Consider the following 21,617-nt stretch of genomic DNA (forward strand, 5'->3'; position numbering starts at 1 on the left):
CAGCCGAGGGCTCATTTGGCAGTCTGCTTACTTTTAGCTTGGGGGTTAGTTCAGGCCTCCACACACATTGACTTGGGGCTTTTAACCAGAACAGAGTGTGGCTGTGAAGAAAATGTATCTCTTGAAGACCCTACAATGCACCTTTTGTGCATTACACAGCCCCTAACGATAACTTTAACCTTCAGTCTGAGTGTACACCATTTGGATCTGTGCACATCTTTTAGAAGCATGGAAACCCGCCTATTTTTTCAAGAAGACGACTCTTCAGTACACACTGGCATCATTTGTCCTGACGAGTCTTTTTGGCAACTTTTTTTTTTTAACTTTATTGAATAAACTAGTGAAAGACTTTGTGTTTTTAGAAACCTGAAACTGGTTTAAAGGTTTAAAGAAGCTCAAAGACTGAACAAATTAGCTAGTAGGTTTTACATAGAAATGTTCATGAATTAAATTATTATTTTTTATAAAGCACAAGCTATCAGAGAATAACTTAGTATTTTTTGTGTTTTGTATGTATTTTTTTTTGTTCCCCATCTCACCTTATTACAATCTGTTTAAAAAATAGAAATCTTGCAATTTTCACACTGGCCACTGGGGCTTTTTAGACTCTTCCCGTTTCATCAAATGCATGTATATTAAATGCAATGACCTGACTCTGACTGCATTCTTTTATATTGAAGCATCTAATGAGCATGTGCAAACTTCATTGTGAAAATTGCAAAGTTACTAATTTTGATTTTAATAAAGATAATGGTATGACCAATGTTTAAAAGTTTGAGAAAACATACTTGTAACACAGAAAACTGATTGAAACAATAGTTAATTTTCCAATGATTGTTTCCCTTTAACGAGATCCATTATGTACGTTCTCCAGAGAAGCATCTCCACACAGTGCCTGCAGGAAAAACCGGAGTTGTTTCAAAAGTTTGTAGTTGTTTTATTTCCCACATCGCCAACCCCTCCCTCCTTTCTAAGCATTACTTGGAGGTGATACAAGTTTAGCCGTTCTTAAATGTGTAAACAGGAATGCAGAGTTTGTATTTAGACATCCGCACATTTCACCCTTGTGGATTAATCAGCACAGCCTGGGCATTCTTCCTGACATTAAAAATGGCCAAAAAGAACAGGAGAGTGTGTGTGATAACAGATTTTTGCTAGCATTCCAGCTACAGTTCAAAAGCATAAAATGAACCAATTAATGGACTCGCTTTAGTCAAGAATTAGATTAGAAAGAAAAACAAAATCCTGTATCATTGAATTGTAAAAACAGATTATGGGACCAGAAGGAGCAACAAGAAAGGACTGTTCCTCGGATTACTGTCATGTAGGTGCCAGAGCTTTATCTTCTGTGGAAAAAGCCAAATTGCTGCAGTATTTGGGGAGTACCGTAGTTAGTGTGCAGACGTAGGTAATGATTTTATATTTTTGCTGATAAATAAGATTGTGTACATTTTGTGACAATATTACATATTCTTGTGGACATGTATGGTTTTTTAATTTGTTTTTGCTCTTGTCATTTTTGTAATAGGTTTGCTTGTCATTGCCGGGTAACAAGTGATGGTTGTGGTTTTCCTAGAAATTGTCAGTCGTTAGGCATGTGGACATAATAAATGAACTTTGCTGTATTACCCTTCCTCAGGTCCAGGGCTGCCTCTGCACTGCGGTCCTGGCCTTTGATAGACTGCAACTGTGACATCACTACTACAGCGCACGACTTCTGTAGCCAATCACTGGGCTGAGCAGTGATGCTGAGTTAGGCGGCATGAAACCGATGTGCCCAGTGTTTGCCTGCCACAATCGCCTGCCCAATGTATATGGATGCATTCTGATGAAGCATCTGTCATATATAGATAGATATATCTCTATATACAGTTGAAACCAGAAGTTCACATATACTATATAAAAAGACACATATGCATGTTCTCAATATCTGACATGAAATCTGAACTAAAACGGGGAACGGTTTATTCTGTTAGGATTACCATAATTTTTAATATTTGCCAAATGGCAGAATAATGAATGAGAGAATGTTTTAAGGCATTTTTATTACTTACCGCAAGACAAGCCTTTGTTCATTTTGCTCAGCTGTGGTATTTGTCTTGGAACTCTGCCTTGTACGCCATTTTTGCCCAGTCTTTTTTTCTTATGGTGGCGTCATGAACACTGACTTTACCTGAGGCAAGTGAGGCCTGCAGTTTTTTGAATGTTATGGGGTCCTTTACGACCTCTTGGATGAGTCGCCACTGGGCTCTTGGAGTAATTTTGGTCGACCGGACACTCATGGGAAGATTCACCACTGTTCCATGTTTCGGCATTTGTGGATAATGGCGCTCAATGTGGTTTGCTGGAGTCCCAAAGCTTTCGAAATGGCTTTATAACCTTTTCCAGACTGATAGATCTCAATTACTTTGTTTCTCATTTGTTCCTGAATTTCTTTGGATCGCAGCATGGGTAGCTTTTGAGGATCTTTTGGTCTACTTCACTTTGTCAGGCAGGTACTATTTAAGTGATTTCTTGATTGAGAACAGGTGTGCCAGTAATCAGGCCTGTGTGTGGCTAGGGTAATTGAACTCTATGTTTTAAGGGGCAGCACAATCACTTTTTCACACAGGGCCCTGTATATCTACACACATATACACTGCTCAAAAATAAAGGGAACACTCAAATAACACATCCTAGATCTGAATGAATGAAATATTCTCATTGAATACTTTGTTCTCTACCAAGTTGAATGTGCTGACAACAAAATCACACAAAAATCATCAATGGAAATCAAATTTATTAACCAATGGAGGCCTGGATTTGGAGTCACCCCCAAAATTAAAGTGGAAAAACACACTACAGGCTGATCCAACTTTGATGTAATGTCCTTAAAACAAGTCAAAATGAGGCTCAGTATTGTGTGTGGCCTCCACGTGCCTGTATGACCTCCCTACAATGCCTGGGCATGCTCCTGATGAGGTTGCTGATGGTCTCCTGTGAGATCTCCTCCCATACCTGGACTGAAGCATCCGCCAATTCCTGGACAGTCTGTGGTGCAACGTGACATTGGTGGATGGAGCGAGACATGATGTCCCAGATGTGCTCAATCGGATTCAGGTCTGAGGAACGGGCGGGCCAGTCCATGGCTTCAATGCTTTCATCTTGCAGGAACTGCTGACACACTCCAGCCACATGAGGTCTGGCATTGTCCTTCATTAGGAGGAACCCAGGGCCAACCGCACCAGCATATGGTCTCACAAGGGGTCTGAGGATCTCATCTCGGTACCTAATGGCAGTCAGGCTACCTCTGGCGAGCACATGGAGGACTGTGCGGCCCTCCAAAGAAATGCCACCCCACACCATTACTGACCTACTTCCAAACCGGCCATGCTGAAGGATGTTTCAGGCAGCAGATCGCTCTCCACGGCGTCACCAGACTCTGTCACGTGCTCAGTGTGAACCTGCTTTCATCTGTGAAGAGCACAGGGTCCAGTGGCGACTTTGCCAATCCTGGTGTTCTGTGGCAAATGCCAAGCGTCCTGCACGGTGTTGGGCTGTGAGCACAACCCCCATCTGTAGACGTCTGGTCCTCATACCACCCTCATGGAGTCGGTTTCTAATCGTTTGTGCAGACACATGCACATTTGTGGCCTGCTGGAGGTCATTTTGCAGGGCTCTGGCAGTGCTCCTCCTGTTCCTCTTTACACAATGTCGGAGGTAGTGGTCCTGCTGCTATGTTGTTGCCGTCCTACGGCCCCCTCCACATCTCCTGGTGTACTGGCCTGTCTCCTGGTAGCGCCTCTGGATATATATTTATATGTGTGTGTGTATGTATATTATATTGTATGTTATGATTTGATTTTAGTTAGCCATTTAAACTTTATTAGCTGATTTTTTTAAATACAATGCTAGTGATGAGCATCTGACACTGAAATTAACTTTTTTCTGCCTTGGCATAGCTCATGTTACAGTTGGCATTCATCAATACTCGTTGGTTTGAAGGCCTATCCCACTATAATTAAATCTGTTATGTTATTAAAGCTTAATCACTATATAATGCCAAGTTCTGCAACTTTCTAATATTCTTTGTTATACTGTACTTTTCACAATAACAAGGTCTGTTTGCAGTCATTATCTGAAAATACCTTTATTTACTTCTATAAGGCTGAAAATCTTCAAAGATCTTGAGAGGTACAAACAATTGTATACCGATTAGACAAACCTATTGTGCTGATGTATGTAGCCCATATACAGTTGTATTCACTCTCAGCTTATTTTTCAGTATCTGCATGTGAAAACAAATCTATTTTTTTTTCCGCAAGTGAGTACTTCCAGCGGCCGCCGCTGACACAGATGACATCTGATCGTTGTGGGTGCCGGATGTTGGACACCAGCCGATCAGATATTGATGACCTATCCTAAGGATAGATAATCAATGAAAAAGTAGTGGACAACCTCTTTAATTCCACTTAATTACTTCTGCATAGAGGTAGAAACAAAAGGAGAAATGATGTATCCTTGTTTTTTTTTCGTTTTTTTTTTATTTTTTATCTTGAACCATTTTATATACCTGGTTCACATTGTTGCTTCTTGATTGTCGTAGATTAACCTGATTAACCTAATAGTGTGCTGGCACTACCACACTCCATATTTCCCAAAGCGTATCATACTCCCCACACTCAAAAGCCTTCGTATAATCAATGAAGCATGAGTAGAGCTGCTTCTAGTACTCCCTCATTTTTTCTCCAATCCTCCTCAGATTTGTGATGTGATCTGTGATCCCTCTGTTCTTACAGAATCGAGCTGGGCATCAGGAAGTTATCTATCAAGGATGTTGCCCAAGTGATTCTGTATGATCTTAAAGCACCTTGCTGGCTAAGGGGCACAGAAGGTTGTTCTATAATTGGCATAGTCCCTGGCATTGACTTTCTTTGGTAGTTAAATGAAAACTGATCTTTTCCAGTCCTCTCCAAGTCGTCCAGATCTTCTGACATAATGCGGTCCGTGCACCCTTCCTATAGCGGGCTCAAACTGCCGGGAGGGTAGCAACACATGACATGCCAAATGTAGCGGTCATGTTTCTAAGTGTCTTGGGTTGGTGAAATACATGGTGGCCTACCCCTTAAAACCTTCACTGTGAAATGCTTTGAATCAGAAGCATTATGCTTCAAATATGATGCTTTACAGTGCCCTTCCCCTCTCCCCCAGGTTGGACAGCATCATTCATGTGACTGGAGAAGAGCAAAAACGGAGCCAAAGTAATCAGGACAAGGATGACTCGAGAAAGAAACCCACATGGCGGCCCAATCGTTAAATTAGTCCATGATGAAAAGGGCTACCTGAGCTATAAAGAATTATACACCTTCAGATTCTGGAGCATGAGTGGGATGACCTATTAAGAGGGAAATGGAAAGAACAAGTATAGTCGTAGTGGGTGTTGGTGAACTGCACTAGATAGGATCAAGGGACGAGACAGGAAGAGAACGGGAATCCCTATTGTTAATAAATGGATTGAAAGATGTATACCACGTTCCCAGTATATCAATGTGAGGATCATGTCCATTCACATCAGAGTGAAACCTCCTGAATGTGACCCATCATCCAAGACTCGTCAGAGCAGTATTTCTACACCCAGGTCCAAAACTCACTCAACAGAAAGGACATAATCTATATTAAGGCCCCGTCACACTAAACGAGATCGCTAGCGAGATCGCTGCTGAGTCACAAGTTTTGTGACGCAAGAGCGACCTCAGTAGCGATCTCGCTACGTTTCACACTTAGCAGCGACCAGGCGCCTGCTGTGAGATCGCTGGTCGTGTCTGAATGGTCTGGACATTTCTTTGATCGTTGAGGCCCCGCTGGGTAGCATGCATCGGTGTGTTTGACACCTTACCAACGACCTTGTTAACGACACAGAAACACATAGGCGTGCATCGTTATACAGATCGTTACAGGTCGCCGCATCTTTGCTGCGTCGTTGGGAAGATCTGACTGTTTGACATCTCAACAGCGACCACGCAGCAACGATCCCTGACAGGTCGTATCATTGTCGGGATCGCTGTAGCGTCGCTTAGTGTGACGGGGCCTTTATGTTCATTATGGGCAACTTCAAAGTTGTTCCAAAGTTGGAGGATGAGATGCTTAGCAAACACTGCCTAGGGAAGATAAACAAAGCTGGGGACCGCCTTGTTCAAATATGCCATGAGAACAAGTTTAGAATCCCCAGCACCACCCGCACCCAGCCTAAACAGTCTATATACCTGAGCATCCCCAAATGGATAGCCTCTTAACACTATTGACTACATTCTCTGCCAGGAGAATGGAAGGGACCAATTTCTCTACAAAAACACTGCCAGGTCTAGACTGTGGAACTGATCATCAGCTTCTCATAGGCAAGTCAGGGTCAAACTATGCAAGATAAAGCATGCAGAGGAAGTTTGTTGTCAACACAATCCCAGAGCAATATACAGCTGAAGTGAGTAACTGCTTCAACCTGCTCGGGCAGGAAGAAGGGAGTCCAAATGAATTGTGGACTGAGATCAAAGGAACGGTCACTGAAATTTATCAACCGCATGTGCCATGCAAGAAGCCAATGAATGGTGGGAATTAATTGCAACCATCCTCTTGATCACTAGGAAGAGGAGAGGACCAGGACGGCTATGGGCAGGATACACTTATAGGCTGGACGCAGCCAAAAGGTGTAGTGTTTTTAATAATAAAAAAAATCTTTCTCCAATCCCCTCCACGACCGCACACCTGGAGGTAGCCTCCCCATCCTAATAATTAGGGACAGGAAAACAAGAGGTTAAATAGCCCCTCCCCGCTACCATCTCCAGTTTGTTCCTGTCCCTATGGGATGAAGAGGTTACCTAGGGTGACTTCGGCCGGCGAGCAGGGCCCTATTTAAATTTACCTGTGCTGGGCTGCCGCTAGTGATCGCCTCCGGCCTTCCTTCCCTGGCATCTCCCGTTTCCCTCTGGAGCTGGACCCCCTCACTTGCCTGCGCCTACAGGTAAAGCTGAGTGGGGTTTGGGGGCTGGGGGCCTCCTGTAGCTCCCCAGACGGAGTCTCCTCTGTCCTCCATGGCAGCGTTCCAGCGCATGCAGGATGCACCGGAAGTCAGGTATTCGGCCTGCGGGACGTCACTTCCGTTTGCGTTCCACCATGGGACACATGGGGCTGCGGCAAGAAATTCAAACTGAAAAGCCGCGGTTTTGCCCTTGAATGGAGGATCTTTCACCGGATAGGTGGAAATTTGGCGCTGGATCTCGGTCTCCTCTATAAAGGACCCAGATAAGAAGACACCATTAAGGTAGGACAGAATATTCTGCTACTATGGAGGGTGGAGTTTCAAAGCCTGCGTATGCAGAGCCCAGCGCTAACCCGGCCCAGGTAAGTACTTAGGGGCACGGTTGTTCCCCACTTTCTTTTGAGCAGGATCCCAAAATGTATTTTAAATCTCCCCTTTTTTTAATTTTAGGGAGACAAGGATCTTGCACTGAGAGTGGGAGAAAATGCTACAGTTTGCAAATGTGCTATTTGTAGAAAAAAGCTTGCTTCAGGGCATAAGAAACCCGTATGCCAGAAATGCACTAACGGCATTGTGAAGGAAGAACAGCCTTCCCTTATGGAAGAAGTCAGGGGAATGGTTCGGCAGGAAATACAATCCTCCCTAGCCTCCTTCTCACAGTCATTCTCGCAAGCCAGAGCTGAGGGTCCATCTCCACCAAAAAGGAGAAAGTATACGGTTAGGGATACCTCTGATTCAAAAGAATTGGGTTCAATAGAGGAACCTGAGGAAGGGGTCCTAAGTGAAGATCATGAGGAGGATAGGAAATATTACTTTTCTGCCGAGAATATGGAAGAATTGTCGCAGGTGAGAAACAGTATGCAGGTGGAAGAGGAGAAGAAAACCCATACAGTTCAGGACGAGATGTTTGGGGGTCTGAAATCCAAGAAGAAGTTAGTGTTCCCGGTGCATGACAACATTCGGAGTCTAATTTTGGATGAATGGTAGTCACCTGAGAAAAGTCTTAGTGTTGCAGGAGAAATGAAGGATAGATTCCCTCTGGATGAAAATACGGCTAAGCTATGGACGGGAAGTTCTGAAAGTGGATGTGCAAGTGGCAAGGGTAGCAAATAAAACAACCCTTCCCTTTGAAGACTCGTCCCAGCTGAAGGATCCTATGGATAGGAAGATGGACAGTCTGCTAAGGAAGACATGGGAAATATCGGTGGCTTCACTGAAGATGAGTATCGCTTCGACTTGTCTAGCTCGTTCTATGTTTCTCTGGCTCCCACAACTAGAGGAACATCTCTGGAAAATTACTCCTCGGGAGGACATCCTGGCATCTCTTCCTTTGCTGCAAAAGGCCACTGGATTCCTAGCTGATGCCTCAGCGTAGTCTGTCAAGATTGCGGCAAGATCGGCGGCCTTATCTAATTCTGCCAGAAGAGCTCTATAGTTGAAGATGTGGAGTGGGGACAACACATCAAAATCCTAAGCTTTGTTTCATCCCGTTTAAAGGAGAGTATATGTTTGAAGCAGTCTTGGACGAGTTGTTGGAGAAAGCATCAGACAAGAAAAAGTTTCTGCCAGTGCCAAAGAATCCAAGAAACTTCAGAAAGAGACCATTTCTTCCCCCCTCAGCAGCAACAGCAGCAAGCATTTCAGTACAGAGGCAAGGGTAAAACCGGTCGCTGGAGTTACCCAAAAGGGGGAAGAGGAAGGAATATCTTTCAAGGTTCTAGGCAAGACAGACAATGACGCCAAGAAGGTAGGAGGCAGGATTGCAAGCTTCCTTCCTCAATGGCAGCCAATATCTTCAGACAGGAAGATCCTGGACATTGTGGCGGTAGGAGCCGAAATAGACTTTGCTACCTACCCTCCAAGAAGGGGGTAGAAGTGACCTCTTTACCATCGACAAGATTACACAAGTTCCTAATGACGACAGGTCTTCAGAATCTTCAAATCTCGGGAGTTATTTCACCAGTACCTCGCATGGAACAAGGAGAAGGTCATTATTCTCAGGTGTTTCTGTTAAAAAAAAGTTTCAGGTTCTTACAGGATAATCCTCAATCTAAAACATCTCAACCAATATGTGAAATACAGAAGGTTCAAGATGGAGTCAATAAGGTCCACGATACCATTGATTGGGAAAGGATTTGTCATGGTAACAATAGACCTGCAAGAGGCATACTACCATGTGCCAATTCACCCGGCCTACAGGAAATTTCTCAGATTTTCCGTAAATCAGAACCAAGAGGTACTTCATTTTCAATTCAGTGTACTCCCCTTCTTAATTTTGTCGGTACCCCGTCTGTTTACAAAGATCATGGCAGAGGTGGTAGCTTGTCTAAGAAAGCGGAATATCAGCATCGTCCTCTATTCAGACTATTTTTAGTGATGGCTCCCTCAGTTTCAAGTTTGGAAAGAGACCTTCAGATGACCCTCCAGATTCTGGAATCATTAGGATGGTTGATAAACTACAAGAAGTCAGATCTGATTCCCTCCACCAGGAAGATTTTCTTGGGAATTCTCCTGGATTCTCAGCAGCTAGCCTCTTTTCTGCCAAAAGAGAAATAGATTCAGTTAAGGTCGAACGTTTATGCACTGAAGAAACGGAGCAGAGTGTCAATAAGATTCACCATGTCCGTCCTCGGGTCCATGACCTCACCTATTCAAGCGGTACCTTGGGCTCAAGCGCATTCAAGGGTCCTTCAAAGCTACATCCTTTCCTGTTGGGACAGATCTCCAAGTTCCCTCACCAGCAGGATTCATCTGCCAGAGAAGGTGAAAGCATCTTGGGTGGTGGCTCTATCCAGAAAATCTGGTGAAAGGCTCAGCATGGATTCAACTTCCGTTATCAGTCAAGACAGACGCATGCAAAAGGGGATGGGGAGCAGTAGTCTCCCTCGTGGCCTTTCGTGGAGTCTGGTCACAAGAAATAGCAGAGCAATCCTCGAACCTAAGAGAACTGAAAACTGTGGAGGAAACCCTATGGGCTGCCAATTCTCTGCTTCAGGGGTCACATGTCAGGGTCTACTCAGACAATATGAAACTGTAGCCCACTTGAAACATCAGGGAAGTACAAGAAACAGGAGATTGCAAATGATCTCAGAAAGGCTATTCCACTGGGCGGAGCATCATCTACTATCCTTGTCTGCTCTGCACCTGAGGGGCTCCGACAACTAAGCAGACTTGTTGAGCAGGAAAGACATTTATCCAGGGGAGTGGAGTCTGAACTCGAAGATATTTTAAATGATTGTTACAAAGGTGAGGATACCCAGATGTGGATCTATTTGCGAACCAGAAAAACGCAAAAGTAAGAGCCTTTTTCTCCTTGGACCCCAAGGATTCCGCAACAGGGATAGATGCATTCGCTCACCCTTGGGAAGTCGGCCTCGCTTATGCTTTTCCCCCCGATTCCGTTAATACCAAGGACCTTACAAAAAATCTGGTCGAAAGGAGTCAAGATGATCCTAATAGCTCCAATGTGGCCAAAAAGAGCATGCTTCGGAACATTGAGCAGTCTAAAAATGGAGGATCTGTTGATGCTTCCTCAAATCCACGATCTGCTGCATCAGGGTCCGATCTACCATCCGGCCCCTCAAAATTTGTCTCTAGCGGCTTGGCTTCTGAGACCGCCCTCTTAAGAGCAAGAGGCTTCTCAGTAGAGGTGATCCATACACTGCAGAAAAGCAAAAAACAGGTCACAAAGGTGCTATGAACCTCGTCCATTAGATCCCTTTCGGCCTGACGTGGCCAGAATCTTGGATTTCCTACAGAACGGTCTGTCTAAAGAATTGATACCAAGCACACTGATGGTCCAAGTCTCGGCTTTAAGCTCCTATTTTGATACTGATTTGGCCCAGAATAGATGGATTAAGAGGTTCATGACAGCTGCTTCTCGGATAAATCCAACAAGAGCTAAAATAGTTCCACCTTGGGATCTCAACATAGTTCTTAGAGGGCTAACTATGCATCCTTTCGAGCCAATAGCTGAGGCACATATAGACAAATTGTCTTGGAAAGCGGCATTGCTTATAGCTCTGACTGCAGCCAGGAGAGTGGGTGAAATCCAAGCCCTGTCTATCAGAGAGCTTTATTGTCGTATTTTGGAGGACCGGATCATCCTCCAGTTGGAACCTTCTTTTCTTCCCAAGGTGTCGTCTGATTTTCATATGTCTCAGCTTATAATTCTTCCGTCATTCTGTCAAAATCCATCAAATAGCAAGGAAGAAGAATTCCACGCATTGGACGTAAGAAGGACTATAATCCGCTACTTGAGTGAGACTGAAACTTGGAGGAAGGATCAGAACTTATTTGTTCAATATGGAGGCCCCAATAAAGGGAAGAAAATTGCAAAAAATACACTAGCAAATTGGATTAAGAAAGCAATTTGTGAAACATAGTTCAAGATTTGCCTCCTCCGGGATCCTTGAAAGCGCATTCTACTAGAGCTATGTCAGTGTCTTGGGCTGAAAAGGCTAGTGCATCCATCGAGCAGATTTGCAGGGCAGCTACGTGGTCATCTGTCCATACCTTTGCTAAACATTATAGACTAGATGTAATGTCAAATAGAGATTTAGCATTTGGAAGGAAAGTCCTTCAGGCTGTTGTCCCTCCCTAAGATTCATTCTTTGGTATTACTCCAGGTGTGCTGTCGTGGAGGGGATTGGAGAAAATAGAATTAGACTTACCGGTAATTCGGTTTCTAAGACCCTCCACGAAACCGAATTACCGGTAAGTCTAATTCTATTTTTTATAATACTTTTCTCTATCCGCACTTATTGGGTCTATATGCCTTTTACATCTCGACGAGAGCGCCCTCCATCTGTTTTTTTTTTTTTTTTTTTTTACTTATATATATGGTGAATGCTGGAAGACCCTTATGTACAATGGATGGTTGGTCTATTCCACAAAAAAGGCAGGTTGAGGCCAGCGATCATTCAGTATGTAGGAGGCCTTCGCTTTTCTTCTTGTACAATTGCTGTCACTGCACCTGCAGTTGAGGAGTAGCCTGAAGGGATTGGATTACAGGCGATATCCATATACAGTAGAAATGTCAGTGATATCCAGGTCCACATGTGTTTACCTTAAGGCATCCCCATTTCCTGGATGAATCCCACAAGACCTTTCCATACAATATTTATTATAAATGTATTTCTTGTAGTACAAATTGTTAAAAGCTTTATTTGCTGTGGAAGCTATTTGCCTTGACATCAACCCTTTATAAAAGCCGAATTTATAACAATACGTCAGAACGCATGAATCATTCCTTCAAGGCAGCCCTTCAGTGTCCTTGTAGGCAGTCTTATATGGAGGCACAATCATTTGTAGCTCTTTGTCATGCTATTACCCACTGTTGGGTAACTTGTTGCCACTTCCTGCAGAAATGTGTACAGACTTGTATTTCTGATGTAGATTTGCGACATCAGCTAAGTATTTCACAACGCCACATAAAGATTAATCACTAATTTTGAAACCCTTCCATGTGATATTTTTTATTCTACAATTGCTGCTTTCTGTAGAAGGCATGTAAGGGGGTGAACTGCAGATACCCCTATTTGCCCTCTTTATAAGTGTGCATTATTTTGTTTTGCATTGTGAACAGGGGCATATTAAGACTAGCCAGAGCCCCAGCACTCCATGCACCACATGACATGTCACATCATTCCCTTAATAGATCATGTGGTGATGGCTTATGTGGTTAACACACAGGCGCTTTGGTGCATCGCTGCAGAATACTGATGCAAATATTTTCTCGTATGTGCAGCGCTGTACATAATAGAGCAGGGGTGGGAAATTAAATTTCCAGAGGGGCCACATGAGACCATGACTGTTGTGAAGGCCGAACCAATAGGCTGAAATGAGTTCTGCTTAATATTAATATTAGCATATTAATTGTAATTTTATATTAATAATTTTATCTCTTAATACTGAGCAGAATTAAGTATGCGGACACCCCCTATGTACAGTATGAGCCCCCGCACTGCCCCCTATGTACAGTATGAGCTCCCACACTGCCCCTATATACAGTATGAGCTCCCGCACTGCCCCTTATATACAGTATGAGCTCCCGCACTGCCCCTATATACAGTATGAGCCCCCGCACTGCCCCCCCTTATATACAGCATGAACCCCTACGCTCCAATTTTCCCTGTCTCTCTGCTCCAGTCCCTGGGGAGCCATTTATTCTTGTGGCCGGTGCATACATGCTGGAGCGTTGGCACGTCACAGAAAAGGCGACGGGAGCTTCGCTGCGGTTCTGTATTGCCGGCAGTGGAGCTTCAGGAATTTTCCCTGCCCGGGAATTAACACAAAACATTGTGGTGAGGGCAACCTTTCTATGGGCCTCTCCGGAGCCTGGGGCAATAGCCCAGATTGCCCCCCATTATAATCCGCCTGTGATTGTGAAGTATGCTTGTGCCTAATATTTTTCTGTTTTGTTACTGTATTGTCCAGGAATAGTCCATGTATACACACGGCTGGCGAGCTATTGATTTTAACATTTTTGCCATTCCTGTGCTAGTTGATGACACCAGGACCGGCATAGCTGAATGTCGCCATGTAGGGGAGGGAATTATTAGCGGAGGGCATTGCTTGTTGCCTTGCATATGTCTTGGTGCTGGACATTACAGTGTTGGAAGCATTGCCGCAGCAATTGTAAGTGAAGTTGCGGTGCATCCAGACTACCCTGTGTGTTTAGCGCCTTTGTGTACAGTAAGTGTACGAGTCAGTGAGACTTTGTAGGAGGTAGGTGTAGGTGTAGGAGACTCCGTGGAAATTTGGGGCTTATAGAAACAAATGACGACAATTTACTTTTTTTTTTTTTTAAAGCCTCTTCATTCTCCATTACTGAAAGCTTTTTAATTCTGTTTACTGCGTTTTGCATAGTTTACTGCCAAGCTGGAATCACTCAAATGTTTCTACATTCCTTTGCATGCTCAGGCCATCTTCTGAGCCCCTTTGCTTGTCTGACGCTGCTAGTGGCACCACTGCCTGTTAGTAGCATCCGAGCGAAGCCCCTTTGCTTGTCTGACGCTGCTAGTGGCACCACTGCCTGTTAGTAGCATCCGAGCGAAGCCCCTTTGCTTGTCTGACGCTGCTAGTGGCACCACTGCCTGTTAGTAGCATCCGAGCGATCACAGTAAAGACCATTGGTGTAGTCTTGCCGCTGTCCCAAACTGTCCAAAGCCTCAAAAAGTTCAAATGAAAGACTTGGGGTAATTCATCAAATGGAGAACGCCAGACATGTGGCGTATGAAAGTAGCAACGTTTTATAAGAAGTGTAGCTGTACAAGAATTTTTGTGACTTTGGCTGTTGATGCCAGCCTTGCAACTTTTCTAAAATATTGTGTGGGGCTTAGATATAGTGCTGTGGTAATTCAATGTCTGACAAACTTATTATAATTTTTGCTACAAAGTGGTGTGCCAAATTCATCAATTCAAGAATGTGGTGCATCTTAATCCAGAAGGTTACTGTAGCATCTATAGTTATCCTCCTCTTGCAAGTAAGGAACAGTGAGACATATCCAGATACAATGTAGTGTAAATGGTGAAATGAGTGTCCAGTTACACTGTGTGCCATTATTCCAAGCAGTACTCTTGGGGTGTGTTCACACTGAGTTTTTTCAGGTATCTGTGGTGCAGAAACTATCCAATCAAAACTCCTTGTTTTTAAACTTCTCATGGTTTTTAAAGAATTCCTGCTGCAAAAACTCCTGAAAAGACAAACAAAGCCACAGTGTGTACACACCCTTAAGAGGCAATGTCCCAGTTAATGGACTGTGAGCTTTGTTAAAGTGACCATTGTCTTGTTAAATAGTGAGTAGTAATGGGTCCTTTTGGAAACCAGTAGTTGGACAGACATCCGCCATGTGTGGACATTGTTTCATGCAGATGCCACTCTGAAGGCGTGTGTGCCCTCATTAAGGTGTGTGTGCCCTCATTAAGGTGTGTGTGCCCTCATTAAGGTGTGTGTGCCCTCATTAAGGTGTGTGTGCCCTCATTAAGGTGTGTGTGCCCTCATTAAGGTGTGTGTGCCGTCATTAAGGTGTGTGTGCCGTCATTAAGGTGTGTGTGCCCTCATTAAGGTGTGTGTGCCCTCATTAAGGCGTGTGTGCCGTCATTAAGGCGTGTGTGCCGTCATTAAGGCGTGTGTGCCGTCATTAAGGCGTGTGTGCCGTCATTAAGGCGTGTGTGCCCTCATTAAGGCGTGTGTGCAGTCATCAAGGCCTATCGGACTAGAAAACAATCGGCCATAACAAGCCTTCTTCTACAGCACAGCCTTTTTATGGGGACGCTGTAAAATAAGATTTCAACACGACTTGCAGCATCATGATCCAACAGCCAGGGCAGGGGAAGAAGATGTGTTTGGACCCTCAAAGGAAGCATTGGTGAAATGTGTTTGGGTGGGTGAGCAGTGAGCACCATTCTGTATTCAGGTGTCTCTTGTTATGCGCTCTCTCCTGTGGTTACTTTAGACTTGTGCAGCTGCCTTATATGGGGAGCTCTCCCTTGTGTTTTTATATACTACTACAATCTGCTTTTTTACATCTTGGGAGTAAATGCCAGTCTGTGGTGCATGTGATGGGTACTTTAGACCTCCAGACATAAAATGTATCACATATTATACCTGGATAACTGTTACATCTTATGGGAAGATACCCTGCCCATGTTGGTGTCTGCACATTCCATTGTTTTCTGAGTCTTTTTTTATTTTGTTGTCTGTATTGTATTTGGAAAAAATAAATGTTCTAGTGTATGGCGTGGTGTTTGCTATTATTGTATAGGAATTTTGGATAGGTAGTTTTGGGAAAGCCCCACCCAACGACTAATTAGGCCGTATTGTATGTTTACTAACCTTAACCCTTGTCCAAACCCATACCCCTTTATATTTGTGGTGATATGTTTTCTATTCCTGTTTGGATTTTTTTCATATTTAACACTTTGTGTACACATGGTTAAATTTGACAAGCCTAGTTAATGGTAATAAAAAATATGTATTTGTTATGTATCTAGGCCCCGCTTTCATGTTTTATTTTAGACATTTGTTTTAGGGTCACAACACTTATTTGGTTGTTGTCCGGAATATGGTAATTTTTTTTTGTTTTTTTTTCTGTGTAAAATATAATCTTTAGAAATGAGCGGATTGATTCACGAGACTTTGGTCCAGGTCAGTGGTGCCTGGCTGCTGGACAGGAGACCTGCAAATCCTTTACCTTCCGGTGTCCCCAACGCGGCATTTATTTTGTCAGACCTGGTGCAGCATCATCTAAGAGTTAAAGGGAAGCTGTTGCATCCCAAAACGCTATTAACCTGCAGATATGGAGTTAATCTGCAGGTTCACGGCGTTCCAAAGCAGCCTATCCACGACCCTAAAAGCCAGGCTACCGGGAGGAAATTATCTTTATTCGGGCTTTGTCATAGATAGATACACTGTAGAGCCGGCTGTCAGTCAGTGCGGGGGGCACGGTTCTAGCAATCGCTCACTATGACTGAAGCTGCACCTCTACGACTGAAAGCAAAAGGCTGCCGGGAGTAAAAGTTGATTTCCTCCAGGTAGCCGGGTGTTCAGTGTAGCGGATTGGCAGCTTTGAACACTACCTGCGGATTAACCTCCTATCTGCTGATTAATAGCCTTTTGGGATGTGACAGGTTCCCTTTAACGTTCATATATTTATAGGCTTGCACAACCAATTTCAGTTGTTGCAGGGATGGGTGGTGCTTCCATTGTGACAGAATCGCTGTTCTGGTGATGGACAGTACATTAGAACATAGAAAGGTATTTTGTTTTTATTTTTTCCCCTCCATTTTTTAAATAATTTTACTACTGTGAGGTTTTGCTGTTTTTTGCCTCATAAATATTATTTTTTCTGTATACAGCACTGAGCTATTCTTGGATGAAGAATTATAAACTGCTCATGAAAATACCATCTGTAACATCCTCACAATTTATTTATGAGCACTTGTAGGGAAAGGCTAGATCTATAGAGCTGAAACGTGTACATGACTGTATTAGGGTGCTATGAAATGCATCCTGTCTGTATTCTGCACTATATGGCTTTAGCATGGTACTTATTGCATTATTCATTTATTTCTTTTCTCTTTTCAGGATAACATTTTGCCACCTGCCTTTTCAGAGCAAATGGCTCTACGTGGGGACTGAAAGAGGAAATATTCACATTGTCAACGTGGAGATGTTCACGCTCTCAGGCTACGTCATCATGTGGAATAAAGCCATTGAACTGTGAGTGTTACGTAGCCAGTGACATTAATGAGAACATTTGTGTCAGTTCTGCATGAAAATGCCCTGAGCAGCCCTCTAGAAAACAGGGCACCAAGCCAAGTTAAAGATGCATAAATTCGCCCTAATTGGTTGCAGAGAATCTGATGCCTCACTAGATTATCAGTTTATATACGTCAGTTCTTGCTCCGAGAGCTAATTACTTTTTGGAGGCCTGAATGTTGGCTGCCGAGAAATCCAAGCAGATAAAATCACTTGGAGCATTTATGTGGCATGACACGGTTTCCAAGCTGAGCTTGTACTCCATGCCCTTATTCTCCTCTTCATTTCTTTTATATGTTCTTGACAGCTGCATGATATTATTAAAACTACTCCTGGGTAAAATCCCAGAATTTCCATGTTCTGCTCCTTTAGAAAACTAATAATAGATCTTGGCATTGTGTGTCATACCGTAGAAAACTTTGCTGGACCGCATTGAAAGATATGTGGGCACCCACTTCCACCAACTCTGCTGGCCCATAATAGATCCATCTATAAAATGATTACCGCTCTTAAGCAGCTTTGTCAACAAGATCCAGCTGGCACTGAGAAGGTGGCAGTATCAAGCTGGCAGCATGGCTGATATTAGCCCAATATAGCCATATACATGCCACTGTGGTTATGGAGAGCAGAAGTGTAATGTATTTGATATATGTCTGAAAGCAGAATAAAGCAAACCATTCAAAGAACCAGGTAGCCAATGTAGGCAATTTTTTAAAAGAAAAAGTACTTTAATGTCTGACTGCTAAGAAAATCAGCTTGGCTCTTTATGTTGTCGCCTGAAGTCCAGCCCTACTATTAGGTGGTTGTTTGGCGCCAACACATTATTTTGTTTATTTGTTTTTTTAGATGAGGCAATGGTTAACTTGACTGGCACAGCTCATTAGATTACTACCTTTCTAGGTATGGTCAAACAAGCTGAACGTCCATATAATAATAAATCCTAATCTTTAGCGCTAACCTATTCCTCAGCGCTTTACATACATTATCATCGCAGTCCCCATTGGGGCTCACAATCTACATTCCCTATCCGTATGTCTTTGGAGTGTGGGAGGAAACCGGAGAACCTGGAGGAAACCCAGGCAAACACAGGGAGAACATACAAACTCCTTGCAGATGCTGTCCTTGGTGGGATTTGAACCCAGGACCCCAGCGTTGCAAGGCTGCATTGCTAACCACTGAGCCACTGTGCTGTCCATTTGACTCTTGCTGCACCAATGCTTGGCCTGTATCACTCAACCTTTACCCCTATGTGCCTATCAGAATTAGGATTGGCATATACAGCTGATCAGTTGTGGCACTTTTTTTTTCTTTCTTCTCGCTCTTTAATTTTTGTTTTCATATATGGCTGGCATAGATACAATATTGTGTTTAAGGGAATCTGCCACCCCCTGGCACTTATCTGACCTCTAATATGGGCATACAGGTGATAGAAATATAAATAAATTCCTAACTGTATGCCTCATTTATTAGAGGTCTTGTTGCTGTGAAATGTCTTTTTATTCATACAAGTTTCTGATGCATTCCCGTCCTGGGCCCGCAAGAAATCCCGCCTCCTGTGTGAATTATAATGATTCCCCCCACCCCTGCACGTCACAGTTCCCTGTGACTTGCAGTTCCGGTGGTCAAATCCTGCGCACTGCACTTTTTACAGAAGGCGCACTTGTACTGTGTACTATGCAGTCATAGTACTGCAGGGATCTTGTGCACAGGTGCCTGGAAGTAACAGTGACTCGCCTGTCCACATGATCCCTGCAGTAATATGACCAAAGACGGCAGGAAGGATTTGGCCTTCGCATCTACACGTCACAAGGCACGGGGAGGGGGGAAACATTATAATTCACATTGGAGGCGGGGATTTCTTGCAGGCCCCGGGACGGGAACGCATCAGAAACTTGTATGAATAAAAACACATTACACAGCAACAAGACCTCTAATATATGAGGCATACAGGTAGGAATTGATTTACATTTCTATCACCTGTATGCCCATATTAGAGGTCCGATAAGTGCCAGGGGTTGACAGATTCCCTTTAAAGGGAACCTGTCTTCTCCCATTTTCAAGGTTACAAGGGGGAAAGCTGTCGATCACTGAACATCAGAGGTGGGAATGGGGTTTGTATCTTATACCTTATGCCATGTAATACCTCAGACTCCTGACTCAAAGCTCTGGCATCACACAAATGATTAAATTGTATGTTTACCAAAACTAGGGCACATTGGCAGGCACATTAAATGACAGTGCTAAAAGTAGCATGTGTCACTACTCAGGGATACGTGTATGGCAATGGGGTTGCATTGTGACACAGGACCTGCCGCAATGTGACTACTACCAAAATGTAACTTTGTTGGACTTTTGGACACATCTTTAACCATTGGGGCTCAATTTACAGAGTGTGCCACTTGCCCTTGATCAAAGTTTTTTTTTTTTCTATTGCGCTAAGAATTGTCGCATAACAGCCATTCGCAAACAAGTTTCACAAATGTTTATTGGTCACACGACTTGCCTGACAATGTCTTTATACATCTTTTAAAATAATCTGGCTATTTCACAATTAATATTAAGTGCAGAATTGCTTGCCTAAACTCAGCCAGTCTCTTGGTGTATATACACTTTTTTTTATGAATTACGCTACCGTTCAAAAGTTTACGGTCACCCAGACAATTTTGTGTTTTCCATTAAAACTCATACTTTTATTTATCAAATGAGTTGCAAAATGAATAGAAAATATAGTCCAGACATTGACAAGGTTAGAAATAATGATTTTTATTTGAAAGAATAATTTTCTCCTTCAAACTTTGCTTTCGACAAAGAATGCTCCCGTTGCAGCAATTACAGCATTGCAGACCTTTGGCATTCTAGCTGTTAATTTGCGGAGGTAATCTTGAGAAATTTCACCCCATGATTCCTGAAGCCCCTCCCACAAGTTGGATTGGCTTGATGGGCACTTTTTGCGCACCATACGGTCAAGCTGCTTCCACAACAGCTCAATGGGGTTGAGATCTGGTGACTGCGCTGGCCACTCCATTACAGATAGAATACCAGCTGCCTGCTTCTTCCCTAAATAGTTCATGCATAATTTGGAGGTGTGCTTTGGGTCATTGTCCTGTTGTAGGATGAAATTGGCTCCAATCAAGCGCTGTCCAGAGGGTATGGCATGGCGTTGCAAAATGGAGTGATAGCCTTCCTTATTCAAAATCCAATTTACCTTGTACAAATCTCCCACTTTACCAGCGCCAAAGCAACCCCAGACCATCACATTACCTCCACCATGCTTGACAGATGGCGTCAGGCACTCTTCCAGCATCTTTTCAGTTGTTCTGCGTCTCACAAATGTTCTTCTGTGTGATCCATACACCTCAAACTTTGATTCGTCTGTCCATAAAACTTTTTTCCAATCTTCCTTTGTCCAATGACTGTGTTCTTTTGCCCATATTAATCTTTTCCTTTTATTATCCAGTCTCAGATATGGCTTTTTCTTTGCCACTTTACCCTGAAGGCCAGCATCCCGGAGTCGCCTCTCCACTGTAGACATTGAGGCTATGTGCCCACGTAGCGTTTTTTGTAGCATTTTTGCGGCATATTTTCGGCCGCGAAAACGCTTGTAAAACAGTCTGCCATGCAAAGCAATGTGAATTCGGTTGTGCTGTGCACATTATGCGCTAATTTGTGCGCCGAATTCGCATTGGTTTGCAAAACGCAGCATGACCATTTCTACCTCGATTACGCTGCAGCGTAATCGCGGTGCGTGTGGTCTCCTCTTCATCCCGGCTACCACGCGGTGAAAAAAAGAAATAAAGTTAAAAACAAACAAAACCTGAATATTCACCTCTCCGGCGGCCCCCGGTCTGCTCTCCGGTCTTCTCCGGCGGCCCCCCGTCTGCTTTCCGGTCTCCTCCGGTCTGCTCCCGGCCGCGTCTTCTCCGCAGTGTACTGTCAGGACCTGCGGTGACGTCATTTAGTCACCTGATGGTCACGCGATCGCTGACGTTGGCGGTCAGGTGATGGTCGCTTGACCATCAGCTGACTGACGTCACCGCAGGTCCTGACAGTACACTGCGGAGAAGACGCGGCCGGGAGCCGCCGGAGAGGTGAATATACAGGTTTTTTTTATTTTTAACGTTTTAATGCTTTTTTTTTTTTTTTTTTTTTTATATACTATAGATGCTGCATTTAAAGCATCTAAGTTGTTCACACATTATAAATCCATGCCGGTTGCATGGATTTATATTGTGTGATCAACTTGTCAAGCACTTTTCCAAGTGATGCTCAAAATCGCTTGGAAAAGTGCTTGAAAAAACGCATGTAAAAACGCTTCTCTCTGGCAGAAAAAGCGCATGTAAA

General features: G+C 43.6%; 1 protein-coding gene across 9 annotated transcripts in view; it reads left to right on the forward strand.

Annotated features, from left to right (window-relative positions):
* The window catches only part of STXBP5 (syntaxin binding protein 5), a 503,632-nt gene that overhangs the window by 167,646 nt on the left and 314,369 nt on the right, over positions 1-21,617 (forward strand). For all 9 annotated transcript variants that reach the window (XM_073672694.1, XM_073672695.1, XM_073672696.1 and 6 more), the window contains exon 5: positions 17,103-17,237. In XM_073672694.1, the coding sequence (XP_073528795.1) occupies positions 17,103-17,237 (135 nt within the window). The remainder of the gene's footprint in view (positions 1-17,102; positions 17,238-21,617) is intronic.

This window comes from Phyllobates terribilis, unplaced genomic scaffold (genome assembly GCF_046119375.1).
Source record: "Phyllobates terribilis strain yellow unplaced genomic scaffold, ASM4611937v1 Scaffold_3__8_contigs__length_932513732, whole genome shotgun sequence".
NCBI classification, from domain to species: Eukaryota; Metazoa; Chordata; class Amphibia; order Anura; family Dendrobatidae; genus Phyllobates; species Phyllobates terribilis.